Source organism: Lepidochelys kempii, chromosome 17 (genome assembly GCF_965140285.1).
Source record: "Lepidochelys kempii isolate rLepKem1 chromosome 17, rLepKem1.hap1, whole genome shotgun sequence".
Lineage (NCBI taxonomy): Eukaryota > Metazoa > Chordata > Testudines > Cheloniidae > Lepidochelys > Lepidochelys kempii.
In genome coordinates this window covers 19940835-19967068 of record NC_136396.1, presented here as the reverse complement: position 1 = coordinate 19967068, position 26234 = coordinate 19940835, and the positions used below count along the sequence as shown (strand labels likewise).

Genomic DNA, 26234 nt, shown 5'->3' with positions numbered 1-26234 from the left:
TATACTAGTATTAACACTTTTATACCAGTATAACTTGGTCCAAACTAGAGGGCTTGTACTTCTTTAACTATACCACTTAAAGCAGTACAACTTTTGCTTGAGGACAAGCCCAGGAAATCTTTAGAGCGTGTTTGACTGGTCTGGCTTCTGCTCTTGCGGTCACTGGTTTGCTCTTGAATGAATATTGATTGTGTAACAGAGGCAAGGGGCCTAAGGCACCACTGTTACTCCACTTTTATGCTGATGTAACTGCTGAAATCACTAGCTGGATTTACACTAATGTAAAGGTGGAGAAATGCAGTGGGGAAATCAGACACAGGAAATCCAAGGAATTGTCTGAACAGTAACTGGAACCAAAATAAGAGGGCTCTACTTTGATATAACTTAAATCATTAAAAATCAGCTTAAAATTATATATAAATCAGATGTTCTTATTTTTCAGTATCATAGAATATCAGGGCTGGAAGGGACCTCAGGAGGTCATCTAGTCCAACCTCTGCTCAAAGCAGGACCACTCCCTGATTTTTGCCCCGATCCCTAAATGGCCCCCTGAAGGATTGAACTGTATCACAACCCTAGGTTTATCAGGCCAATGATCAAACCACTGAGCTATCCCTCCCCCCTAAATAAGTGTCCCCACACACACTTCCACTGAAGATGTGAATTACAACCCATTTAGTTATTTTAGTTTTAGTTACCTCGTAAACAAGCCCCAAGACCAAAATCTGACGGTATTAGAATAGGTTTTCCTTCAGCGTTAGATAGTGAATTATCTTTCCAGGAACAATAGTTTTTTTAAATTAAATCTAAGAGCATGTACCATGGATATTAACAGGTTTCAGAGCAGCAGCCGTGTTAGTCTGTATCCGCAAAAAGAAAAGGAGGACTTGTGGCACCTTAGAGACTAACCAATTTATTTGAGCATGAGCTTTCGTGAGCTACAGCTCACTTCATCGGTGGAAAATGAATGCATCCGATGAAGTGAGCTGTAGCTTACGAAAGCTTACGCTCAAATAAATTTGTTTGTCTCGAAGGTGCCACAAGTCCTCCTGTTCTTTTCATGGATATTAAGTGACTCACTGATGGCTTTTTCTTAGGAAAGATGCTCTCACAGAAAATCTTGTAGTTGCCAACTCTGCCACAGCTTCCCTGTTTGACACTGGGCAAGTCATTTAGGCCACGCGTACACCTACAACAGCACAGTTGCAGTGTTGCAGCTGTAGTACAGACACTTCGTACATCAACAATCGGGGCTTTTCCATCAATGCAGTTAATCCACTTGTCCCAGGGGCGGTAGCTCGCTCGATCTTCCGTCAACCTAGCTGCACCTGTACCAGGGGTGACTCGACCTGTGTTGTTGAGGGTACACCGTTTTTCATAACCCTGGGGGTATTCAGGTGCCTAATGCCTATTGATTTCAAATACCTGTGAGGATCAGGGCCTTAATTTCTCCATGCCTCAGCGCCGAGCTGTAAAATGGGGATAATACTTTGTCTTGTCTAGATAGATCTATGGGGCAGTGACTGTCTCTTGCTATGAATCTGTACAGCTTCTAGTACAATGGGGCCCCAGCACCCCCATCCTTCCCCAGCCCTCAACTGGGCCTTGCATCCTGAGCCCTCAGCAACCCCCACCATCTTCCCCCTGCCCCCCAACTGGCCCTACGCCCCAACCCCCCATCTTCCCCCTGCACCCCAACTGGCCCTACACCCCAACATCTTCCCCCTGCCACCCAACTGGCCCTACGCCCCACCCCCCATCTTCCCCCTGCCCCCGAACTGGCCCTACGCCCCACCCCCATCTTCCCTCTGCCCCCCAACTAGCCCTACGCCCAAACCCCCCCATCTTCCCCCTAACCCCCAACTGGCCCTACACCCCAACATCTTCCCCCTGCCCCCCAACTGGCCCTATGCCCAAACCCCCCATCTTCCCCCTGCCCCCCAACTGGCCCTACACCCCAACATCTTCCCCCTGCCCCCCAACTGGCCCTATGCCCAACCCCCCCATCTTCCCCCTGCCCCCCAACTGGCCCTACGCCCAACCCCCCCATCTTCCCCCTGCCCCGCAACTGGCCCTACACCCCACATCTTCCCCCTGCCCCCCAACTGGCCCTACACCCCACCCCCATCTTCCCTCTGCCCCCCAACTGGCCCTACACCCAACCCCCCCATCTTCCCCCTGCCCCCCAACTGGCCCTACGCCCCACCCCCATCTTCCCTCTGCCCCCCAACTAGCCCTACGCCCAAACCCCCCCATCTTCCCCCTGCCCCCCAACTAGCCCTACGCCCAACCCCCCCTTCTTCCCCCTGCCCCCCAACTGGCCCTACGCCCAACCCCCCCATCTTCCCCCTGCACCCCAACTGGCCCTACACCCCAACATCTTCCCCCTGCCCCCCAACTGGCCCTACGCCCCAACCCCCCGTCATGCCCCTGGCCCCAGCCGGGCCCCCCTGGGCGGCGCTGTCTCTTTAACACGCTCCCCACCCCCGCCAGGCCGGGCGGACTGTACCAAGCGGGGCCGCGGGGGGAGGGTGTCAGCGCCGCTCCGGGAGGAGGCCGCGGGGGGGGCGGCGGCTCGGGGGTCGCGCCGAGGTCGCGGCTGCTCCGGGGTCCGGGCGGCGGCGGCGCAGGAGGCCCCGGTGGCGGGGCCAGGCCCTCACCCCCACGTCCCGAGGTGGTAGGTGCCGCCGTACGTGCCGGCCGGGCTGTGCTGGGCCCGGCTGCAGCCGCCGAGGAGGAGCCGCCAGGTGGGTGCGGGGCTGGAGCCGGGACTCCTGGGTTCTTTCCCCAGCGCGGGGGGTCTGGTGGGGTACATGGGGGCTGGAGCCGGGACTCCTGGGTTCTTTCCCCAGCGCGGGGGGGTCTGGTGGGGTACATGGGGGCTGGAGCCGGGACTCCTGGGTTCTTTCCCCAGCGCGGGGGGTCTGGTGGGGTACATGGGGGCTGGAGCCGGGACTCCTGGGTTCTTTCCCCAGCGCGGGGGGGGGTCTGGTGGGGTACATGGGGGCTGGAGCCGGGACTCCTGGGTTCTTTCCCCAGCGCGGGGGGGGGTCTGGTGGGGTACATGGGGGCTGGAGCCGGGACTCCTGGGTTCTTTCCCCAGCGCGGGGGGGGGTCTGGTGGGGTACATGGGGGCTGGAGCCGGGACTCCTGGGTTCTTTCCCCAGCGCGGGGGGTCTGGTGGGGTACATGGGGGCTGGAGCCGGGACTCCTGGGTTCTTTCCCCAGCGCGGGGGGGGGTCTGGTGGGGTACATGGGGGCTGGAGCCGGGACTCCTGGGTTCTTTCCCCAGCGCGGGGGGGTCTGGTGGGGTACATGGGGGCTGGAGCCGGGACTCCTGGGTTCTTTCCCCAGCGCGGGGGGTCTGGTGGGGTACATGGGGGCTGGAGCCGGGACTCCTGGGTTCTTTCCCCAGCGCGGGGGGGTCTGGTGGGGTACATGGGGGCTGGAGCCGGGACTCCTGGGTTCTTTCCCCAGCGCGGGGGGTCTGGTGGGGTACATGGGGGCCTGGAGCCGGGACTCCTGGGTTCTTTCCCCAGCGCGGGGGGGTCTGGTGGGGTACATGGGGGCTGGAGCCGGGACTCCTGGGTTCTTTCCCCAGCGCGGGGGGGTCTGGTGGGGTACATGGGGGCTGGAGCCGGGACTCCTGGGTTCTTTCCCCAGCGCGGGGGGGTCTGGTGGGGTACATGGGGGCTGGAGCCGGGACTCCTGGGTTCTTTCCCCAGCGCGGGGGGTCTGGTGGGGTACATGGGGGCCTGGAGCTGGGACTTCTGGGTTCTTTCCCCAGTGCGGGGGGTCTGGTGGGGTACATGGGGGCCTGGAGCCGGGACTCCTGGGTTCTTTTCCCGCTCGGGGAGGGGGTCTATTGGGTGAGAGCAGCGGGGGCTGGGAGCCAGGACTCCTGGGTTCTTTCCCCAGTGCTGGGAGGGGGGTTTAGTGGGGTACATAGGGGGCTGGGAGCCAGGACTCCGAGGTTCTCCCCTTGCTTGGGGAGTGTGTGTGTGGGGAAGGGATTGGGAGCCAGGACTCCTGGGTTCTTTCCCCACCACTGAGTGGGGTCTAGTGGATTCAGGCAGGGGAGCCAGAGCTCCTAGGTTCTGTTTCGGGCTCTGGTGGGTTTGAGCCAGGGAACCAGGACTCTGGATTCTGTCCGTGGCTCTGTCTGAATGCTGGCAGAAGTCTCTCAGAGCTGAGTGGCTCCTGGTGCTGGGTAGCCTGTCTGCCATGTGCCCCATAGAAGAGCTGGGTGAAACTTTTTAGATGAACAGTTCATTTGTTGGAAAGTGCCGGTTTTAATTGACCTGAAACTACTGGCAAATTCGACAGGGGTCTGTCAAAAATGCAGTTTGGTCAGAAGGAGAAAGACAGGCTAGCGTCACAAATAATTGGGGAGGAGGTGATGGGGGGGTCGTGCCCCTGGCCACCTTTTATTGTGGGACCCTGGCTCAGATCCCCGTTCTGCAGCAGGGATTTGAGTCCAAGTTTCTTCTCTCCCAGGTGAATGCCCTAACCACAAAGCTATAGGCTCTGCCTTTCTTGGTCTCACCTGTTGAAGCGGGTTCACTCTGTATACATAACTAAATATTCATCGGCGCAGGGCCTGGAACCCAGGTCTCCCTGGTGAGGGCCCTAATCACCAGGCTGTAGAGTCCTCCTCGCACTCTATTTCTGGCCCAGTGACTGTTCAAGAATTTTAAACCAAAATGGAACAGCTTCAACAGGAGAGCTGGAGGAGACCTGCCCCAGAATGCCCTAGAGCCTGGTGGCTCTGCACTCCAGCGATGTCTGTTCCCATCCAGCTTCTGTGCTGGGGTAGAACTCTGACTTGGCTATTAAAACTCCAAACTCCTGTGTTATCTCCGCAGGTGTTTTTCTTGCCATGTAGGCAGCTTGGCCTGGGAAATCTTTTTCCGTCTTTCAAATATCTGTAGACAAAGGGACATCGCTAGGAGTGGTGGGGTGAAGTTTAAAAAAAACAAAATAAAAATGTAGGTTTCACAGACTGAAGAAAAATCTCCCCAAAGAAGGTGGTGGAGAGTTAAAACTGGTGGGACGAGCTGCAGGGAACATAATGACCAAGATTAACCAGGGGAGTTTATCAGGTTTCCTCATTCATAGGAATAAGTGACCCATCCTGCGGCACTTAGACTGGGTTTTGGCCAAACATTTTTATGTAACCTTGGTTGAAAGAGGCTATTGAAGCTAAAATAAGCCATTGGAAGAGTGGACCAGATATAGAGAGGACGACTCCTTGGACAGTTTGTTCATTTCATCTGAAGAGGATGAATTATTGTATCATTGACATTCTTTTGCACGTTCATCTTTCTGATTTTTTTAAAATCCGAGTTTGTTCAACAGTTAACTCGCAGGCCAGAAGCCAAAAAGAACTGAATCTCCTTCAATCCAATCACTTAAAATTTTTCCCAGTTCTGAATATGAAATGACAATATTTTTACTTGTATGGAGCCTTCAACTTCAAAATGTGTCAAACTTGATGCGCGCTTCGTAGTGGTCGCTTCATCCACTGCTGAAATGTAGCCACCCCGGAGTGAAATAGAGTAACTAGTTTCAATAATGCACACTGTCGCTGCAACAGGTCAGACTTGGAATTAGGGCATACCTTTGCCCTGTTGAAATGCCCTGTTTGCACCATGCTGGGGCATTCATTCAGAGGGAAGAGCACCACCTACTGGATTGCAACACCACTTTTTCATTCATTTAATTGGCAGTCTTTCATCCGTGTACTACAGTAGTAATAGGTTTAACTGCAGATCTTCTGCCGTGATAGCTGAGGGTGGAATGGGTGCAGAATTCCAAAGCTCTTTTTTTTTTTTTTTTTGGACAGGTCTGTTCTGTGCCTGTAAGGTTGTATTTATCTATCTGTGAGGGCAATAGCAAGACTGCATTAATAGGTTTTTTGTTTTTCCTTCAGGCCCTCAAATGTGTATTTTGAACATTCAAGTCCTCCCGAATGTGTTTAAAAACAACAACAAACAGAACCTCTCTTTGTAATTTGTGTGGTTCCATTAATAACTTGAAATATGCTTTGAGAAGCTATTAACTAAGCCAGCTATTAGGGGAGGATCTGGCCAAACTAGTTGTTTACATATATTTTCATTGGTAGGAGCGAAACACCATGGTTCTATAACAAAAGCAAATAAACTCTTCCAATCTCATTTGTTTATACTAAGCTTACCTGTTTTAAAGTACAAAATTTGAACAATAGGTGGAAAAAATTTGAGACTATTGGGCTTTGTAAGTTGGCATCTCTTTAAGCAATTGACCTGTACTTATAGTAATTTCATTTACAGAGCAGTCTGTTACTGAATAATCATTCTCACTTTTCCTCTGTTGTTCATTTGATCCGTTTCCCCTGTTTGTGGGGATCTTTTATACCGCAACAGGAATGAGAAAAAAAGTTAGAAGCAGGAGAACTTGCTTGTGAAAACCACCAAAACGATTGGGGCCCTCAGAGGCAGCTGTAAGACCTAAATGACTTTTAACTTTCTTCTTCTTCTTTATTAAACTGATTGGAGTTCAGATTAACAGTGCCCTTGGAACTTCAGACGTGAATGAAGCAAATTTGCTTCATAAGTTACAGATAAAGAGTAACTATAGAATTCCATAGGGTAATTTTTTAGTCAATCTTTTGCGTTGGTGTGATCTTCAGAGAATTGGAGTAATCTGTTACCTTGTTCAGTACCATACCCATCCTGGTCTCTCCCTTTTTCTCTTATATAAAAAACTACCAAGCGTTTATAGTTCTCTGATATAAAAAACTACATCCACCCTGATCGAATTGGCCCTGTCAACACTGGTTTTCCACTTGTGAGGTAACTCCCTTCTCTTCATGTGTCAGTATATTTATGTCTGTAACTTTCACTCCATGCATCTGAAGAAGTGAGGTTTTTACCCATGAAAGCTTATGCTGAAATAAATCTGTTAGTCTTTAAGGTGCCACTGGACTCCTTGTTGTTTTTGTGGATACAGACTAACATGGCTAACCCCTGATACTTGATACCAAGAGGATGTTATCTACCCTGGATTAACTTTGTTCTGCTTTCTTAACTAAAAAACCATGGTTAATATCTTACGTAAGTTGCTTTCCCAGTATAATTTGATCCTAGTGCTAGGATTACGCTTCACAAGGTATTGTAAAAGGTGTGTCACATGTTCTACTGTATTGGTGCACCTATTCAAAAGATCAATATTTAAAGAGTCCTTAATAAGCTTAATTACCTACTCTATTATATGCAACATGGACAGTCTGAAATTTAATAATCTGTGATTACCTCTTTCTCAGTTAAACACAAAAATCCATTTGTGTGCTGCTTCTGGGCCATAGAACCTGCCGAAAGAAAACATTGAGCAAGAAGTCTTTGTAGTACTGAAGGCTACTCCTAAGAACCGTGACAGTCCAAAGTGACACACAGGGAAAGTTGGTTTGACTTTTAGCTGCGTATTATTTTAATGTTCTTGCTTAGTTAGCAACTAAGGGTGTTTTCCTAATTGTGTGGTTTTTTTTAATGATACTTACATAGTTTCTTTGGAATATTCCACAGAGTACTAATAGCCTAATTTTCCTTTTACATTTGTACAGTGCCTGTACAGTTCTGAACATTTCGAAGCACTTTGCTAACAGGCCAACTTCATCACCTCTTGTGAGGCAGGTAAATATGTTTGTTTTACAAATCAGAAGAGGAAATGGATTGGAATTGAGTAGGGAAGTGAGTCATATTTTCAGCTCTGAAAATCTGGCCTTAATTGAGGGTGTTGAAATTTTTTAAAAAAATCTGGCTCTAAGTGCCATACTTAACTTGCTGTAAGTTGGTAGCAGAGCTGGAAATAGAAACCACTAGTCCTGGTTCTCACTTTTCTGCACTGACAGCTACACTATCTCTCATTATAATATCCAGATACCATGCAAGTCACTTCTAAAATGTAACTATTGATCACCTCTCATGCAACATGACTAGGATTTATTCCAGTTTCTAGTTAGACACTACTTTGGGGTATCAGCCTGGTAAAGTACAGGGTAGAATCATTGCACAAGTCATGATTATGTAATATTGGAGTGGCATATACGTAACTGTGTCAGGCAAACAATAGCCACTCACACTGAGACAAAGGAAAAACACTCCAATAATTCTCAAGTATACAAAGAGAAAACAAATACACGTGACATATTTCATGCTCACTAAACCCCAAATGTGAAGACTGTATCAGAGAGCACTGAATTAGAACTGTTTCCCCCCCCCCCCCCCCATGTTTCCTGGTAAAATAAAACTTTCTAACTCAGACTCCTTAACCTTCAACAACTATCATGTGCATAGGGTGGCTGTAGTTAAAAAAACAGGACTGGGAGTCTGGGGATCTGGGTTCTGTTTTGTGCTCTACCACTGTAGTGCATGATATGGGCAAGACACAGCATCTTTGTTCTCTCATGTAAAATAATACTTCCCACCCTTGTGGGGGTGTTGAGACAAACGTCTAATGGATGTGAAGTGCTTCGAAGAAATGGTGTGATAATATACTAGTGATGAAATCTTGGGTTTTAAAAAAATCATACTGATATTTGCTACACTTTGGGTTAATAATACGTATTTGCAATTCTTTCACTTTTGCAGAATCTAAGCTTTCATTTAACATCACCCCCGCCCCCCCCCCATCACCCAGACTCTCTTTGCTTTTTTTTTAAAGCACATATGGTTGCGAAGGAAACTGTCAAAATAAGAACCAAGGAACCCCTGCAGGGCTGTCTGCCTGATTGTGCAGCCAGACAGTTCTAGAGCCCTGGGTTCTGCTCAGTGCTTTGCCATGGGGCAGCAGAGTGAAAACTCAGTCTTGTCCCTTGTCAGGGCTGCTGCTGGAATCATTGGGAAACGGTGAAACTGACAAAAATTAAGTCAGTTTCCTTCTGCTGGTTGGGAAAGCTGAGAGCAGCAGAGGCAGACGCTGGAGTTGCTCACTGGGGAGCAGGATTTCCAGGCTGGGAACCTACCCTTGTAACAGCCAGGAAACAATGTGCTGAGAGAGAAGCCTCCTTACCAGAAGCCACAGTGTGAGGGATCATAGAATATCAGGGTTGGAAGGGACCTCAGGAGGTCATCTAGTCCAACCCCCTGCTCAAAGCAGGACCGATCGCCATCTAAATCATCCCAGCCAGGGGATTCCACCACCTTCCTAGGTAACGCATTCCAGTGCTTCACCACCCTCTTAGTGAAAAAGTTTTTCCTAATATCCAACCTAAACCTCCCCACTGATGATGAGGGCTTCACATTTATCAGACACTTAATGAATCCCCTGGCCAGTTCCGGTGGCTTTACAATCACCTGTTAATCAATGTATCCCCCTCCCCCCCTCGCTGTGTGAAAGGCCTGTTTCCCATTTGTGTGGATCAACTATGAATACAAGGGGACTCAGTGGAGACGACTGTGCACAAAGTGCTCTCAAATGCACACAGTTAACCATCTTCTGCCCTGTCTTGATACATGGATTTTTTTACAGTGTTGGTTTTGCCCTTTACCACGCTGCTGTTTACAATCTGAACTTGTTTTCCACTGGGAAATCAAACTGGTCAACGGTTTTGGTTGGAAGAAGGTATTCTCTTACCTTGTGCCCTCATTGTTTCAGTTTATCTAGGGATCAGAAACAAAAACATCCATGCTGACCCACGTTAATTGGTGTGTAAGTAACTGTGGAGTTCTTGGTAGGGCAGTTTGACACTGAGGCAAATACCTCACAATGGTTGGTGCTTAAAATAAAAAAAAAAATAGACAGGCTTTTCAAGGCTGGAAGCTTTCAGGGCTGTTGAAAACAGCTGTTCTCTAAGCTCACAGTAACTAATAACACCAAATTAAATACAAGAGGCTTCAAGCTACAAAAATAAGTTAACCTGAATTGGCATGCAGCCCAAAGACACAATCTTTGTCAGCCCAAGGACAGAATTCTCTTCCTGTCCCTGTGAAACCATCCTCCTCTTTCTGATGCTCTGTCTTCTAGCTTTTACAATCATTCCGCTCTTCTCAAGTGAGAGCTGCTGCCAGTTTTTTTTTGGTTTTGGTTGGTAATGAAAGCCCAAATGTACCATGCTTGAAGCTGAGATCATGTTTAAAAAATCTGCTAGGAAGAAATACAACACTGGCACAGATTCTATTCTAAGTACAGTCTTCATCCTGTGAGAGTTACAGCATCAAGATTTGATGAGAAGGGAATGCCTTGTTGAGTGGCTTTTTTGTTTACGTTTTGTATGTAAAAAAAACCCCTTCACAGTTATGCGTTATGCAACATGTTTTTTACTCCTACTTCACTTGCTCCTAGAGCCAAGCCGTCGGCTCAGATTGGGAATTCTGAGCTGTTGAAAATTGTCGAGAAACCAGTGTCTTGCAAGGGAAGACAACCACCATTACCATTGCCTGGTGAGGCTGGACCTCATTGCTCCATGCCCTAGTTTCCTGATCAGAAAAATAGGACCTCATCCTGGTTGTGAGGCTGAATCAGTGCTGCTTCCACAACACCTTCCGACCAAGGATAGAAGTGCCAAGCAGTGGTGGTATAAACATTTATGCAAAGCAAGAAGAGATTTATTTGAGCTTTTCCTCAAAACTCTTACATGAGGAACAGAAGATTTAAAAAAATCTAGCTCACATAAAAACTGTGGAGTAGGTCAGTAGCGTTGCTGGGGGGGAGCGAGGGAGCGGCCGCTCCCCCACCGAGCACAGGTGGCGCCTTGTCAGTGTCTTGGCACCTTTTAAATTTTCTCCTGCTGAGGGAACAGGAGGAGCGATCCAAAAAGCAAGGTGTCACCCGCCGCGGCCCTTTTACTCACCCGGCGGCACTCCGGGTCTTCGGTGGCACCTCGGCGGCGGGACCTTCACTCGCTCCAGGTCTTCGGTGGCACCTCGGCGGCGGGACCTTCACTCGCTCCAGGTCTTCGGTGGCACTTCGGCGGCGGGACCGTCGGTGCCACCGAAGACACCAGGAGCGAGCGATGGCCGGCCGCCGGAGCGCCGTGGGGTGAGTAAAAGTGCTGCAGCGGGTGCCGCCTTTTTTGTGGATTGCTCCCCCTGTTCCCTCCACCTGGCTATGCGGCTGGAGTAGGTGCCTGATCCTGGTTGGTGCTGAGCAATCCTAACTGACCTGGATTTCATCAAGAATTGATGGAACTGAACATCAGTCAGGGCTGGGTCTGAGTGCAGTGAAACGTTTGCAGTTAGGGTAGGAATTGGACTAGGACTGTGCTTTGTGTCTCTGACAGGATGGATCACAGAACCCCCCCGGGGGCTGCCAACTGATGTGCCAAGACTACTTCTGCCCCTGCTTTCCCTGCCAGCTTGGGACTCCAGCACCCTCTCTTGCTGAGCCAGACACGCCAGTCTGCTCCAACATAGACCCAGGGTCTGACCCACGTGCCCCAAAGCTGCAGACTTAACTGAAAGCAACTTAAGAAGTGCTCCTGTCTTTAACACTTAAATCCCAACTGCCAATGGGGTCCAAACCCCAAATAAATCCGTTTTACCCTGTATAAAGCTTATGCAGGGTAAACTCATAAATTGTTCGCCCTCTATAACACTGATAGAGAGATATGCACAGCTGTTTGACCCCTCCCCCCCAGTATTAATACATACTCTGGGTTAATTAATAAGTAAAAAGTGATTTTATTAAATACAGAAAGTAGGATTTAAGTGGTTCCAAGTAGTAACAGACAGAACAAAGTGAATTACCGAGCAAAATAAAATAAAACATGCAAGTTTATGCCTAGTACAGTAATAAAACTGAATACAGATAAAATCTTACCCTCAGAGATGTTTCAATAAGTTTCTTTCACAGACTGGACGCCTTCCTAGTCTGGGCACAATCCTTTCCCCTGGTACAGCCCTTAAGAAAAGGAGTACTTGTGGCACCTTAGAGACTAACCAATTTATTTGAGCATGAGCTTTCATGAGCTACAGCTCACTTCATCGGATGCATACCGTGGAAACTTCAGCAGACTTTATATATACACAGAGAATATGAAACAATACCTCCTCCCACCCCACTGTCCTGCTGGTAATAGCTTATCTAAAGTGATCATCAAGTTGGGCCATTTCCAGCACAAATCCAGGTTTTCTCACCCTCCACCCCCCCCCCCCACACACAAACTCACTCTCCTGCTGGTAATAGCCCATCCAAAGTGACAACTCTCTACACAATGTGCATGATAATCAAGGTGGGCCATTTCCTGCACAAATCCAGGTTTTCTCACCCCCCCCCCCACCCCCATACACACACAAACTCACTCTCCTGCTGGTAATAGTTCATCCAAAGTGACCATTCTCCCTACAATGTGCATGATAATCAAGGTGGGCCATTTCCAGCACAAGTACTCCTTTTCTTTTTGCGAATACAGACTAACACGGCTGTTACTCTAAAACCTTGTTCCAGCTCAGGTGGTAGCTAGGGGATTTCGCATGATGGCCGCCCCCTTTGTTCTGTTCCACCCACTTATATATATCTTTTGCATAAGGCGGGAATCCTTTGTCCCTCTGGGTTCCCACCCTCCTTCTTAATGGAAAAGCTTAAAGATGGATTCCAGTTTAGGTGACATGATCACATGTCACTGTAAGACTTCCTTACTCACTTGTAAGGAATACTTACAGGTAAAACAGAGCCATCTACAGTCAATTGTCCTGGTTAATGGGAGCCATTAAGATTCCAAACCACCATTAATGGCTCACACTTTGGGTAACTACAATAAGACCTCAGAGTTATATTCATATTTCTAGTTTCAGATACAAGAGTGATACATTTATACAAATAGGATGACCACACTCAGTAGATTATAAGCTTTGTAGTGATACCTTACAAGAGACCTTTTGCATGAAGCATATTTTAGTTACATTATATTTACACTCATAAGCATACTTTCATAAAATCATATAGAGTGCAACGTCACAGTGTCTGTATATTCAATTACCCTATTCATTGAGATCTGCGAGAGAAGAGATTATTCCTTGTGTCGAGGCTTGGGAATCATAGAATCATAGAATATCAGGGTTGGAAGGGACTTCAGGAGGTCATCTAGTCCAACCCCCTGCTCAAAGCAGGACCAATCCCCAATTAAATCATCCCAGCCAGGGCTTTGTCAAGCCTGACCTTAAAAACTTCTAAGGAAGGAGATTTTACCACCTCCCTAGGTAACACATTCCAGTGTTTCACCACCCTCCTAGTGAAAAAGTTTTTGCTAATATCCAACCTAAACCTCCCCCACTGCAACTTGAGACCATTACTCCTTGTCCTGTCCTCTTCTACCACTGAGAATAGTCTAGAACCATCCTCTCTGGAACCACCTCTTAGGTAGTTGAAAGCAGCTATCAAATCCCCCCTCATTCTTTTCTTCTGCAGACTAAACAATCTCAGTTCCCTCAGCCTCTCCTCATAAGTCATGTGTTCCAGACCCCTAATCATTTTTGTTGCCCTCCGCTGGAAGTTTTCCAATTTTTCCACATCCTTCTTGTAGTGTGGGGCCCAAAACTGGACACAGTATTCCAAATGAGGCCTCACCAATGCTGAATAGAGGGGGACGATCACGTCCCTCGATCTGCTCGCTATGCCCCTACTTATACATCCCAAAATGCCATTGGCCTTCTTGGCAACAAGGGCACTCTGCTGACTCATATCCAGCTTCTTGTCCACTGTCACCCCTAGGTCCTTTTCCACGGAACTGCTGCCTAGCCATTCGGTCCCTAGTCTGTAGCTGTGCATTGGGTTCTTCCATCCTAAGTGCAGGACCCTGCACTTATCCTTATTGAACCTCATCAGATTTCTTTTGGCCCAATCCTCCAATTTGTCTAGGTCCCTCCGTATTCCTATTCCTGCCCTCCAGCGTATCTGCCACTCCTCCTAGTTTAGTATCATCAGCAAATTTGCTGAGTGCAATCCACACCATCCTCCAGATCATTTATGAAGATATTGAACAAAACCGGCCCCAGGACCGACCCCTGGGGCACTCCACTTGACACCAGCTGCCAACTAGACATGGAGCCATTGATCACTACCCGTTGAGCCCGACAATCTAGCCAACTTTCTACCCACCTTATAGTGCATTCATCCAGCCCATACTTCTTTAACTTGCTGACAAGAATACTGTGGGAGACCGTGTCAAAAGCTTTGCTAAAGTCAAGAAACAATACATCCACTGCTTTCCCTTCATCCACAGAACCAGTAATCTCCTCATAGAAGGCGATTAGATTAGTCAGGCATGACCTTCCCTTGGTGAATCCATGCTGACTGTTCCTGATCACTTTCCTCTCATGTAAGTGCTTCAGGATTGATTCTTTGAGGACCTGCTCCATGGGAAGCTCATCATGCCAATCGTGGAGAGTTAGAAAAGATTCTTTTCACCCAGGGTGAACAGAACTTTTTTCTTTGGGTGGGGGGGAAGGGGCCAAGAACAAAAGGGTAAAATATCCTTGATAATGAGGAGGAAAAACTAACCACTTGGGTAGATGGCAGGCAAGTAGACTCTGCCTGGGCTGATACATCTTCCTGGAAGTTGTGTAATGCTGGTTAAAAGAGGTTTTGGCATAGTAATTTTTCTTCTATACCTGGGTATTGTCTTCTATCATTGAATCAAATAGCGCATGCAAAGTTATCCTTGTATGTTTCAGCAGCCCCTCTGTAGAGTTCTCTGTAGTTTCCAGCAGGGGTTAATTTTACTGACAGAATCTTGACATCATCCTTCTGGACCTTTTCTGTCTTCCTACTGGAGAAATCCCATTTTCCTACTGGCAGTTGTATGTTGGATCTCTATCCTGTATTCCTACTGACCACTGACCCAGTGGGGGTTCTGTCTGCATAAGGAATATAAAACCAGGCCCTTTGACTATAGCAGGCTGAGGTAGTGTCATGCGCAAAGAAATGCCATTGAATCTGTGAGAGAAGATGGGTGAGGTCTTGTATTGGACCAGATTCTCTCGGTGAGAGAGACAAGCTTTCAAGTTACACAGAGCTCATCTTCTGACTTTGCGATCTGTTCACCATTGCTGAAGCGAGTGTGACAAGCACCCAGAAGGAGAGGTCACTTGGGCTGCTGTGGGGCTTCTCTCCGCTGTCTTTTTGTCTAGATACCAAACAATACGTCTGGTACCAACCAAGAAAAAACAGAATAATGGTACTTTAAATTCCCTGTGGGTGAAGTGGGAAGGAAATGGTAATACCTATAGCAAGCCACACTGACATGAGACACTCCGCAGCACATCTGCTCAGAGTCCTCCCTGCTTTATCTGGCCAGCCGAGGGAGTATTATCAGGGTAGGCTGTGTGCTTGGGACTGTGAAGGTGTGGAGAAAAAGAAAATTTTCTGAATTGCCCTGAATTCAAGCGGTGAGGAATGGTAAACGATCTGCATCAAAGCTTTCATTCTAGTGAATTGTATTTGTTTGGTAAGGAAAATGGTGCTGAACAGACATGGAGAAAGACCCACGATTCTTTCTGGCTAATGCTGCACGTTGTAATGTTTAAATGCCATGTACCACAAAGGCTGTGAGATGGGTTTCTGTGCTGAGTGTCCTGGAGCAGAAGGCACTGATTTTTAAGGCACAGTGGGGTGTTAATAATGAATACCTAAACGTTGTATAGCACTGTTCATAATTAAATCTCAGCAAGCTTCACAAAGAAGGTCAGTGTCATTATCCACATTTACAGATGGGGAAACTGAGACACAGAATGGGGACATGACTTGCCTAAGGTCAACAGCAGGCCAGTGGCAGAGCCTGGAACAGAACCTAGGTCTCCTGAGTCCCAGGCCAGTGCTTTAGCCGCTTGGCCACAATGCCTCCCTTAAGCAGCCGTAGCTTTTGTATCACTCCAGATATATATCAGTTTGTCTCCTCACTGCTTATTATGACAGTGGTTGGCTAACATTAGCTGTGCTCACTTTAATGCCTCTCTACTAAATACGTTTTAATAACATCTATCTCTTGTAACTTTGATAGCTGAAAGAACTGAGTCACTGCCCTGTATTTCAAAATGAACACCTTCCTTAATTTATACTGCCTGTTAAAGGTCGCCCCCTGCCCTATTCATAAGAGCCGGGTATGTCACAGTTGTTTATCTAGGCTGCTTCCCTCCATTCCAGAGGTGGTTGCATTTCCGTGGTGCTGTTTGTGTACAGTTTGTAAAGTGCTCTCATGGCTGATGTATTTGACCAAGCACTTTACTCCCCCCACAGATATTGGTATTTCCAGTTAAGTTGTAAAGAGGAGCAAATGGTTCTGCTTTCCCTTATCTTTGTGTTCATTTCTGCTCCTCGGCTGCAGGCAGGGGAAAAGGTCAATTGTATCTTAACTGGGAGAGATGATGATTTCTGCAATGATGGTGTAATTCTTCGTGTTCTTAGCGATACCAAGGGTTCCTGAGATGGAAAATCATTGCTGCCTTGCGTTTCAACTTCCTTTTTATTAATGGTATCTGTGTTGAGTCATGCCAATTCTGGGGTGTCATGTGGCTGCAGAAATGTGACAGAGTGCTGATCTGCCAAGTCATCCCATCTGTTGCCACAGATATTTAGCTGTGATTCTCTATATCGGCAGCACACGTTCTCCACCTTCCCTTTTCTTTGGTTACTTGCATCAGCATTTTCTCTGTAGCCGTCGTTTTGCTCTGACTGGAACTTCTGCTTCAACAACTCAATCTTAAAATAAATGTTTTCAAGCAAATTGAACTTTGCTTAAAGCTTTGAACAGGGAATTGGGGGCTATTAGTCTCACCTTTCCACAAAGATTAGCACAACACTCAATGAGTAAGGACTTTCACTTAATATCTGCATGATGAAAGGCTCCACGCCCCATTATCAGTTCTCTGACTCTTGTCTATAATTGGAACGTACATCTTCAGTAATTGAAACTATTCGCTAAGGCCTGGTCTACACTGCGGGGGGAAAGGGGGGTGTCAATCTAAGTTACGCAACTTCAGCTATGTGAATAATGTAGCTGAAGTCGACATACTTAGATCTACTCACTGCCGTGAGTCGACTACTGATGCTCCCCCGTCGACTCCTCTCGCTCCGGTGGAGTACAGGAGTCAACGGGAGAGCGCTCGGGGGTCGATTTATCGCCTCTAGACTAAACGTGATAAATTGACCTCCACTGGATCGATCGCTGCCCGCCGATCCGGCATGTAGTATAGATATACCCTTAAATTCCTAATTGCAGGCCTCTGTGTACGTGTTGCCAAACGTGTCCTCTGCAGATCTGCCAGCAGTCTCCTGTTTTAATCTCCAGCCCAAGCTCCTACAGGTGGCTGCTTCCACTGATTTTACATGTTCGGAAACAGTGTGTAGCTTGCCTTATTGCTTAGAATAAAAGTTCATGGTACAGGATAGAAGAGTAATGATGTAGAAAACATCTCTCTAGGTCTCTTTTCTTCTGTCTTCTGCATTGCATATATAGAACCAGATTCTGTGTAGACCGTGTGTGGGTTTACAGTGGTTGTGGATGGAAATGGAATTCCCTCTTCCTCATCCATTTCTACCTTGCATGGCTTGTGTATGGGCTGGCACAGTTGCAGACCTGATGGCAAAGTGTCCTGGATGATCCAGTGCCTGAAAACTCAGTGAGACCGAAATGACAGAGACAGAGTTGTTAAGTTAGGGAAGAGGAGTGAACAGCCCAGAGGAGTAGTTTGGAGCTTCACTTTGTGCAGTGGTCCTGAATCTTCTCTTGTATGCATGAATGTAACTCACTGTCAGTGGAGCTACACCCAATTTACACCAGTGCAAGTAAAAGGAGAATTGGGCCTGGAGATTGTCGTCACTAGGTATTGTAGGGAGAACCCTGAACTCCAGTCGTGGGGCATATGTAAGACATGGGGTAATTCTTTCACCCTGTGTGACACTGGTGAGGCCTCAGCTAGAGAATTGTGTCCAGTTTCGGGTGCCACGTTTAAAGAAATTGAAGAGTTCAGAGGAGAACAACAAAAATGACTGAAGGTCTAGAACGCCTGCCCTAAAAGGAAAGGTTTAAACCCTGGGTATGTTTAGTCTGAAGGAAAAACGCTGGAGGGGGCCTGGTAATGGTATTGGTGATCTACTACAAAGAGGAAGGTGATCGATTGTTCTCCGTGACCACTGAAGGCAGGAAAGAAGTAATGGGCTTCATGTGTAGTAAGGGAGATTAGGATTAGATATTGAGAAATCCTTTCTAACTATAAAGATAGTTAAGATCTGGAACAGGCTTCCAACGGGGGCTGTGGAATCTCTGTCATTGGAGGAGTTTAAGATCAGGTTGGACAAACAGCTGTCAGGGGTGGTCTAGGTGTACTTGGTCCTGTCTCGGCACAGGGAGCGGGACTAGACAACCTCTTGAGGTCCGTTCCAGCCCTTCAGTTTTACAATTATATAACCTGGAAGTGAAGCTGACCTAATATATGTAATTGCAACAATGTCTCTACACCTATCTGTTTTCTATTAATGTTGGGTCACAGATGTTTGTGTAAATAAAAGGCCTCTTTGTTTACCTTGCAAAAAGCTACAACATTTGTTTTTTTAGTAAGTTGGTCTGGTTTTCACATCTCTGGGCTTTTGGGGCACGTTCTGAGGTTTGATTCTTTTCTAGTAACTGCATAGCAAGGGCTCATGTCATTGTCAGAATGATGCATGAGTCAGGGAAGAATCCAGCTCTCTCATATTGCTGTACTTGCTCTTCAGTATTAACTGGCCTGTACAAACTTATCTGTAGGAGGATGAGACACTGAGTCACCTACTGCTGACAAGAGCTAACAAGTTTTAATTCTGACCCCACCTGGTCTCTTGTTTCCAAGGAAAGCCCTGCCTTTAACACTTTGAGTTACTATTTGAATAAGACATTCTCATACAAACTTCTATTTTCTTTAATACTTCTTCCTGCCTTATGCCCTAGCTTATTCTCAACTTCTCTTTAAGGTCTCAGCAAAAAGTACATATGGAAGTTGCTGACTCCTGCATGGGAAACTGAACATGGTAGCTGCTTTATTTTATAGCCCTGATCTGCCCAAGAAAGGAGGAAGTTGAAGGCCTTCTAACAAGTAGGCAGCTGATTAGATAGATATTTATGCAAGGTGCATTTTTGCCAGTCCATGCAGAAAATAAAGAGGGTCCCCAATCCTGCAACCCCAACTCACATTTGAGTAGCTTCATGGGCATCGGTGGGGTTACACATGAGGAAGGACTGCAAGACCAAGCACCAGATGTCACATCCACCCTTCTGAACATCCGCTGTCCCTTTGCACAAAGCCAAACCAGCATTTCTGCTTCAGAGATCTCCCATCACTTGTGTCTTTCAGGGGAGATTTCAAACAGGCACAACCTGAGACACCGGAAAGGGCCTGGTTTACAGAGTGTGGGCACTTGGAACTGTGAGCCCCTCTGAGGTGACTCAAGATGGGCAAAGACTGAGGCACCCAAAATAACCAATCACTTCTGAAAATCTGAGCCTTGGTTCCCATTGGTGAAGTGGGATATATTTCCTTTTCTGCCTTGTCTATTTACTCTGTCAGCAAAATGGGGACCCTTCCCCCATCTCAGCTGGGACCTCTAGGCAGCAATATAATACAAATTAAGAAGTAATGGGGGGATATGTTAGGCATGGTTATATTTTAGCCCATTCAACTTTGAAATGGTCCCTTTTCAGGCTTAGAGCTCTGGTATTGTGTTAGATTTAGAAGGTCTGGTCCCTAAACACATGTATAGTTGGGGTCATTGTGAAGTCACACAGAAATGTTCTACAGCAGTGAATTCATGCACATTTAATTTGTCTTTAATTAAAAGTCGTCAAACTTCAGTGCCAGACATTTCACGGAATCGGGAGCATCAAAGGGCCTGATTCTGAAAGGTACTGAGCACCCTCCACCATTGAGTTCAGAGTCAGTGGAGGGTGCTCAACAGGTCATAGGACCAGGCCGTAACACTAGTGAATTACTGTCAATTAAGTCATTAGTACAAACACAGTCCTTGGCAGGAAATGTCCCTGAAAAGTGGCCAGCAGCCTAAAAACTCTCCCTGCAACTCTGGCACACAATGCATGTCAACGATCAATGGAGATGTGCAGACATCCTTGAGAACAAGAGAGAGCCCTAAAACACAAGTTGCTTGGCACAAGGTACAGAGGCTTTATCATAAAGCCTACTCTGTAATTGCATCTATGGTATGACCCACCTCAGTTGGCTCAGGGCAACCTGTGGTAATGTACAAAGCCAAACCTTACCTCCCGGTTAACACTCAGATCTCAGAGTTAGTTTGCAGGGGTGCTGGCTAGAAAAAAAACTTCACTTTTAGGCAGTCCAGACAATGAAAACGACATCATGGGACTCCTTGTTTAATCACTTCGCAGAGTAGAATCGCATTCTTAAATTCTTTAGTAAAATAAAACTCTGAACAGATCTGAGAATCAATTGTTCTGTGTTTATTCCTGAACTAGCCTTGCAACGTTGGAAGTGCAAGCTCCTTGATTCGTGCACCTGAAAGGCCTGTCTAATGTCACTGCAAGGTGCATATGTGCATCTCTATACCCTCTACTGAAGTGCTGATTTGTAACTTTTGAGAGCGGGGCTGTTCAGCAATTCGCCATAGTCCCACAGTAACATCCCACTAGAAGGGTTCTAACAACAAATTTTTTGGTGGCCTCAAAGTGTTTTCTAGATAATAAACACAATAGGGGATCACTCTGCTTGTGGGAGTGTCTCTACGCTGCATTTTGGAGCAAGCCTACCAGTCTGGGTCGACAGACTTGGATTAGTGGGGCTTGTGCTAGCTCTTTAAAATCGCTGTACAGACAGTGCTTTGAAGTTGCAGCTCGGGCTCTGACGCCCACCCACTTTCTTAAGCCTCAGAGCCTGCACGCGAGGAGGAAGGGTCCCAGAACCCAGGCTCCAGCTGGAGTTCAAACGTCCACACCTCAGTTAAACAGCCCCATAGTTCCAGCCTTGTGAGCTCAAGTTAGCTGACGTGGGCCAGTGATGGGTGTTCAGTTGCAATGTGGATAGAGCCAGTCCACTGGCACGTGGAGGGGGAGTTACCTTAATCACATCATTTCTGCATCTAAGAACAAAGAATTCCCCACACTTACATGATGAGGGACTCTATCCTGAGAAGCAGCAACTCTGCAAACAGTTTGGGGCTGTGGTGAATAATCATCTGAACAGGAGCTCCCAGTGTGATGCTGGGGCCAAAAGAGCTAATGTGAGCCTGAGCTGTATAAGCAGGGGCATCTTGAGGCGGAGTAGAGAGGTTATTTTACTTCTGTATTTGGCCCTGGTGCAGCCACTGCTGGAATCCTCTGTCCAGTTCTGGTGCCAACAATTCAAGAAGGACAGTGATAAATTGGAGAGGGATCAGAGAAGAGCCGTGAGACTGATGAAAGGATTAGAAAGTCTGCCTTACAGTGATAGACTCAAGGAGCTCCATCTATTTAGCTTAGCAAAGAGAAGGTTAAGGGGTGACGTGATTACAGTCTTTAAGTCCCTACATGGGCAACAAATATTGAACAATGGGCTCTTCAGTCTAGCAGAGAAAAGTCTAACATGATCCGATGTCTGGAAGTTGAAGCTAGACAAATTTAGACTGGAAATAAGGTGTAAATTATTAACGGTGAGAATGACTAACCATTGGAAGGATTGTGATGGGTTCTCCGTCACTGACCATTTAAAAATCAAGATGGGATGTTTTTCCAAAAGAACTGCTCTAAGAATAATTCTGGGGCAGGTCTCTGGCCTGGGTTAAAGAGCAGGTCAGACTAGTTGATTACAATGTTCTCTTGAGCTCTGTGAATCACCGCTCTGCCAGTTTCCTAATGTGACGCTACCATTGCAATGACCTGTGCTGCTTACTCTTCCCGCTGTCAACTTTGTCACTACTCTACCCCCATGGATCATGGTTCAAGTTAATCATCTGCTTGCCCACTCAGAACTCTGTTCTGCCCATCATGAAACTAATCTTCCAGTGTGAAGCATGATTGCTAAGAGTTGGTAGCTTGGGGAAACAATGGAAGAGGAAAAGCAGTAGCTATTTATTCTCAAAGGGCAGGGTGGCAGTAGTTCAGGTAGCAGTCTGGGACTTGTGAGACCTGGGTTCAAGTCCTTGCTCTGCCACACACTCCATGTGTGACCTTGGGCAAGTCACTTAACCTCTCTGAGCCTCAGTTCCTCACCTGTACAATAGGGATAATAGCACTGCCCTGCCTCACAGAGGTGTTGGGAGGATAAATACATTAAAGATTGTGAGGCATTGAGCTAATGTGGTAATGAGGGCGAAATACAGATGCTCCCTGACTTATGCTATCGTTCCGTTCTGGAATGCCTTGCGTAACTTGAATTTTGCGTAAGTCGGAAATATATACCCGACCATTATGTGCAAAAACAAACAAAAAAGCCCTCCTATTTCTAGCTTACGCAACCTGAGTGCGGATTTGCCTAAGTCAGGTCTTATGTAACCTGGGAGCCTCTGTAAGTACCTTAGCCAGATGGATCAGGGGAACTGCTAGTCCGAATGTGCTCACAACGATCAGCTCTTTTTTGATGCTTTTCGGGGGGGGGAATAAGAATAATTGATAATAGATCAGTAACACATGATTAATTGCATGCAAATCAACATCGAGGTGTTCTTTGAACAGTCCCATCCAATCCATTACATTGCTCTTTGTCATTTCAGAAATCTGTCTTCATCTAGCCACTTTAATGATCTAGAAGAAAGGAAAAAGCAGGTATTAATAAACCTGACAGATACTAAATGAGTGCAAAGGCAATAGTATAAATGGACCTTGGATTTACTAGAGAGAATAGAAAGGTGGGCAAAAACGAACAAACTGGGATTCATCTTGAGGAATAGGAATGCGAATGCTGTTGTGCCAACAGGGACCTAAAGGTGCTAGTGGATGGCAAATTAGACATGAATTTGAAGCAAAACAAAAGTGAACACAGCTTGAGGATGCATCCAACGAGGCATCGCACTGCTATGGAGGAAGGTAACAGGCTCTCTCCGTGGCTCTGGTGTGGTTGAGTCATATGGCAGTAAATTCTGCCCCAGAAAGATACAAGAGAGAAGAGCAACAAAAATGATTGGGGTGGCTGGAGGAAATGAATCCTCCAGAATATGTATTACTGGGGCAAGGACCAGTTGTGAGTTTGATCTGGCTCCCATCACAAGCTTTGCCGCTGACGTTGATGGGAGCCAGATGAGGACCTCTGGGAGAGGCACAAGGCTACAGCTGTTTGAAAGGTGTTTATGCCAAGGATGGAGTGCAAGCTGGCTAGGGTTGATACAATTTGAAAGTAGGAATTTTGGCTGAATATAGCAGAAGGCTTCTTTTTCGCAGTGAGATGCATTAGGCTGTGGAATGATCTCCTAAAGGATGGGCTAGCTCTTGAGACATTGAAAACTATAGTGAACACAGCATGTACTGGGAGGTCTTTTCCTAGGTCTCTCCCATCACATTCCGGTGATGCTCTGGCACGGTTGGCATTTTGATTATATGTAATTTATTTTTTTCCCTCTTTCCCCTTTCTAGCGTTGCCAGTTGCCATGGGGGATTCTGCCATGGACTCCACTCTCCCCACTCCTGAGAGCTCTGTCCCGGAGGGCGCACTCTTCAGCATGACTGATGTGTTTCTCTTCTCACTCATCGTTGGCCTCCTTTCTTATTGGTTCCTCTTCCGCAAGAAAAAGGAAGAAATCCCTGAATTCACCAAAATCCAGCCAGTGTAAGTGACTGTCCTGATGAACTCGGCATAAATGTGCTTCTAAATCCCATTGGTATGTTGTGAAGGGGAATGCTCACCGCTAGTCACACCTAGTGGTCAGGCGGGGTTGTGGTAGGTTGTCTTCCTCCCGGGTGATCCCCTTTCTCATTATATAGTCGCCCTGTGGTGATCTGTCATTTCAGTGTCTCTGCACTCCGGCCGAGTCACAAATTCAAGTCTAATTTGTTTGGGTTACACAGAGTCCTATGATGGAGAAGTCTTCAGAAATCAGCAAGGGCTTCAGGACTTCCCCCTCTTGCATCAAGGTCTTGGGTGTGGACCCTCGTACCTTCAGGGTCTTCCCAACTTGGTTCCTTGGTGAGGGATAGACTTTTGTCATTGTCTCCTTTTTGGGGGTTGGTAGGAGAGCCTGAGCTCACCCTCTCCACTGGGCTCCGATCTGGGGCCCCAGTGATTGGCAGCTAGGCCCTGTACATTGAGGTGCTATGCAGGTGCCTCCCTGGATCGCTTCCTGCCAGTGCCCCTCTCTTCCCACAAGGTAAAGTAAATAACGGAACACACAGATAAAGTTTCTGATTTTCAAAAAGTCACCAGTCTATGCTTTGCAGGCTGGGTCAGGTCAGTATTACCTGGCTTCAATCAGCAGGTGCCCCTGTGGAGCTCCTTCTCGGCAGTTAAGAGCACAGGTCAGCTCACTTCTGTTGTTTCTCTGCCATTGTGTTACTCAACTTCCCTTTTTACTGGCTTGTGCAGGCTTTGCAAGTGTGTGTGTGTGTGTGTGGTGGGGGGGGGGCTGCCTGGGCCCAGAGAAGCTCCTTAACCCTTTCTTCTCCAGTGTGGGGTTTGTGTGCCCCATCACATACAGTCATAACGTTTCTTCAGTTTCCCCTCCTTTTCTGCCCCTCCTCCCGCTCCTCTGTGTTAAGTGAGATTAGCATGTAAATCCTATTCTTACCAGCCAAGGTGGGAAAGTCATGACTGGCCTCACTCCGCTGGGATGCCAGAAGGGGAAGAACTGGCTTTCCCGCTACCAGAGAGTAGTTAGGTGGTACTGTCAGTGCTTGTCTTTACCTTGTCCCACTGAGTTGTTGGGTGGGACGTGGGGGCTTGCCACTCATAACTCTGCCACGTAGAGCAGGAATAAAGTCAGCCGTTATACCTAGTCTTTGCTTTAAACATACTTCCAGAGCGAGGAGAAGAAAATCTGCCCTGCTTGGTTATTCTCTTCACTGTCATCCACTGCTTTGATTTCTGCAGCCTGGAAGGTGAGACACCAGGAATCAAATTAATTTCCTGGGTGGCAGTGTGAATTCAGTAGACTCCTTCCCGTGCAGCAGCCGTGGTATCTCCCAGTATTGACTCCACCCACTAAGGTGTGGCGTTGATGTCTCCAAGGGGATCCTCCTTCAGAAGAACTGTGATGTGGGGCCGTATGGGTGGATGGAGGCTCTCTGACAGTGTGGGGGGGAACGTCGGAGAAGCAACGATCACTTAGACAGGCCTTTGTTTGGGGCAAAGAACACCTCACAAAAGGATTGGCATGGTGGGGTAACGTCAGGAGACCTTTCTTCAGAGTTTCCGGCATAGAGGAATCATTAACAGAACTAATCAGATGACCCACTGGCCTGTGACCAGAATATAGAGCTGGATTAACTGAATGCTTTTGAAACCCAAAGAGCCAAATACATGCCTTTTGCAAGTGCTTGTGATGCCACTGAAGTCAGCGGAGTTGTGCATGCTTAGAGGGCTGCTCCACATCTCTTCGCTCTCGACAGGTACTAGAGGGAGGAGGAGAGTTAATGATTGTCTCCTTTGTTTATTTGTGGGCCGTTTCACCCTCTCCTTGCCTTGCACTTGCCTGCTCTGTAACACCTCATAAGAGCAAGGTGCTGAATCACAGTGGCCCACATCCTGGCCATTACTCCCCTTACTGGTGCCAGCATCCAGCAAGACAGGAGCAGCCTGTCTGAAAGCCTCAGGCTGGACCTTGCCCTGCTTAGCAGTTGCTTCTGTCGCTCTTAAGCGAATGTGGCTTTTAATAGCAAGTACAGAAGAGAAAACACATCAGATAAAATGGTAACCATTCTCTGGCAACACAAGCATTGCATCTGGGGAAGCTCCTTTATTAGTTACTGAATCCGAAAAGCACTCCAAGCATTCAGGGGTTTAACCATGACTTGTCTTTGTGCCTCACTTTCTTGGGCCTCCTATATCTGCCCTACAATGTTCTAATTCTTCTAGATCAGGGACCATATCAAGAGCATGAGCCCTGGGCACCATGTTTCCCAGTGTTAGTTGGGGCTGGGTGCTCAGTTTGTGCATACCCCTCTAGCCAGTTCCTTAGTTCTCCCCATCGGTATTTTTTATTACTGTCCTTTTTTTCCCCTCCTTTATAAACAAAGCCCAGCTTCATTAATGCAACGTTAAAATCAAGATGTCAACCCCACAAAAGCTAAGAAATTCAGAATTCTTTGAGTGCACGTGTCCATTCCCCTTCGTGTGTGTGCGTGCCCAGTGCCCCAGAAT

General features: G+C 47.2%; 1 protein-coding gene across 12 annotated transcripts in view; it reads left to right on the top strand.

Moving 5' to 3' along the window:
• Window positions 1–26234, top strand: part of POR (cytochrome p450 oxidoreductase) — a 61326-nt gene that overhangs the window by 628 nt on the left and 34464 nt on the right. For 2 of the 12 annotated variants that reach the window (XM_073315669.2, XM_073315682.2), the window contains exons 2-3: window positions 7601–7670; window positions 23516–23708. In XM_073315669.2, the coding sequence (XP_073171770.1) occupies window positions 23530–23708 (179 nt within the window). In that variant the 5' untranslated portion in view covers window positions 7601–7670; window positions 23516–23529. Of the gene's footprint in view, window positions 1–2559; window positions 2748–7323; window positions 7439–7600; window positions 7671–22659; window positions 22712–23515; window positions 23709–26234 lie in introns of those variants that run through there. The other 10 variants (XM_073315677.2, XM_073315675.2, XM_073315674.2 and 7 more) reach the window with 10 other exon arrangements.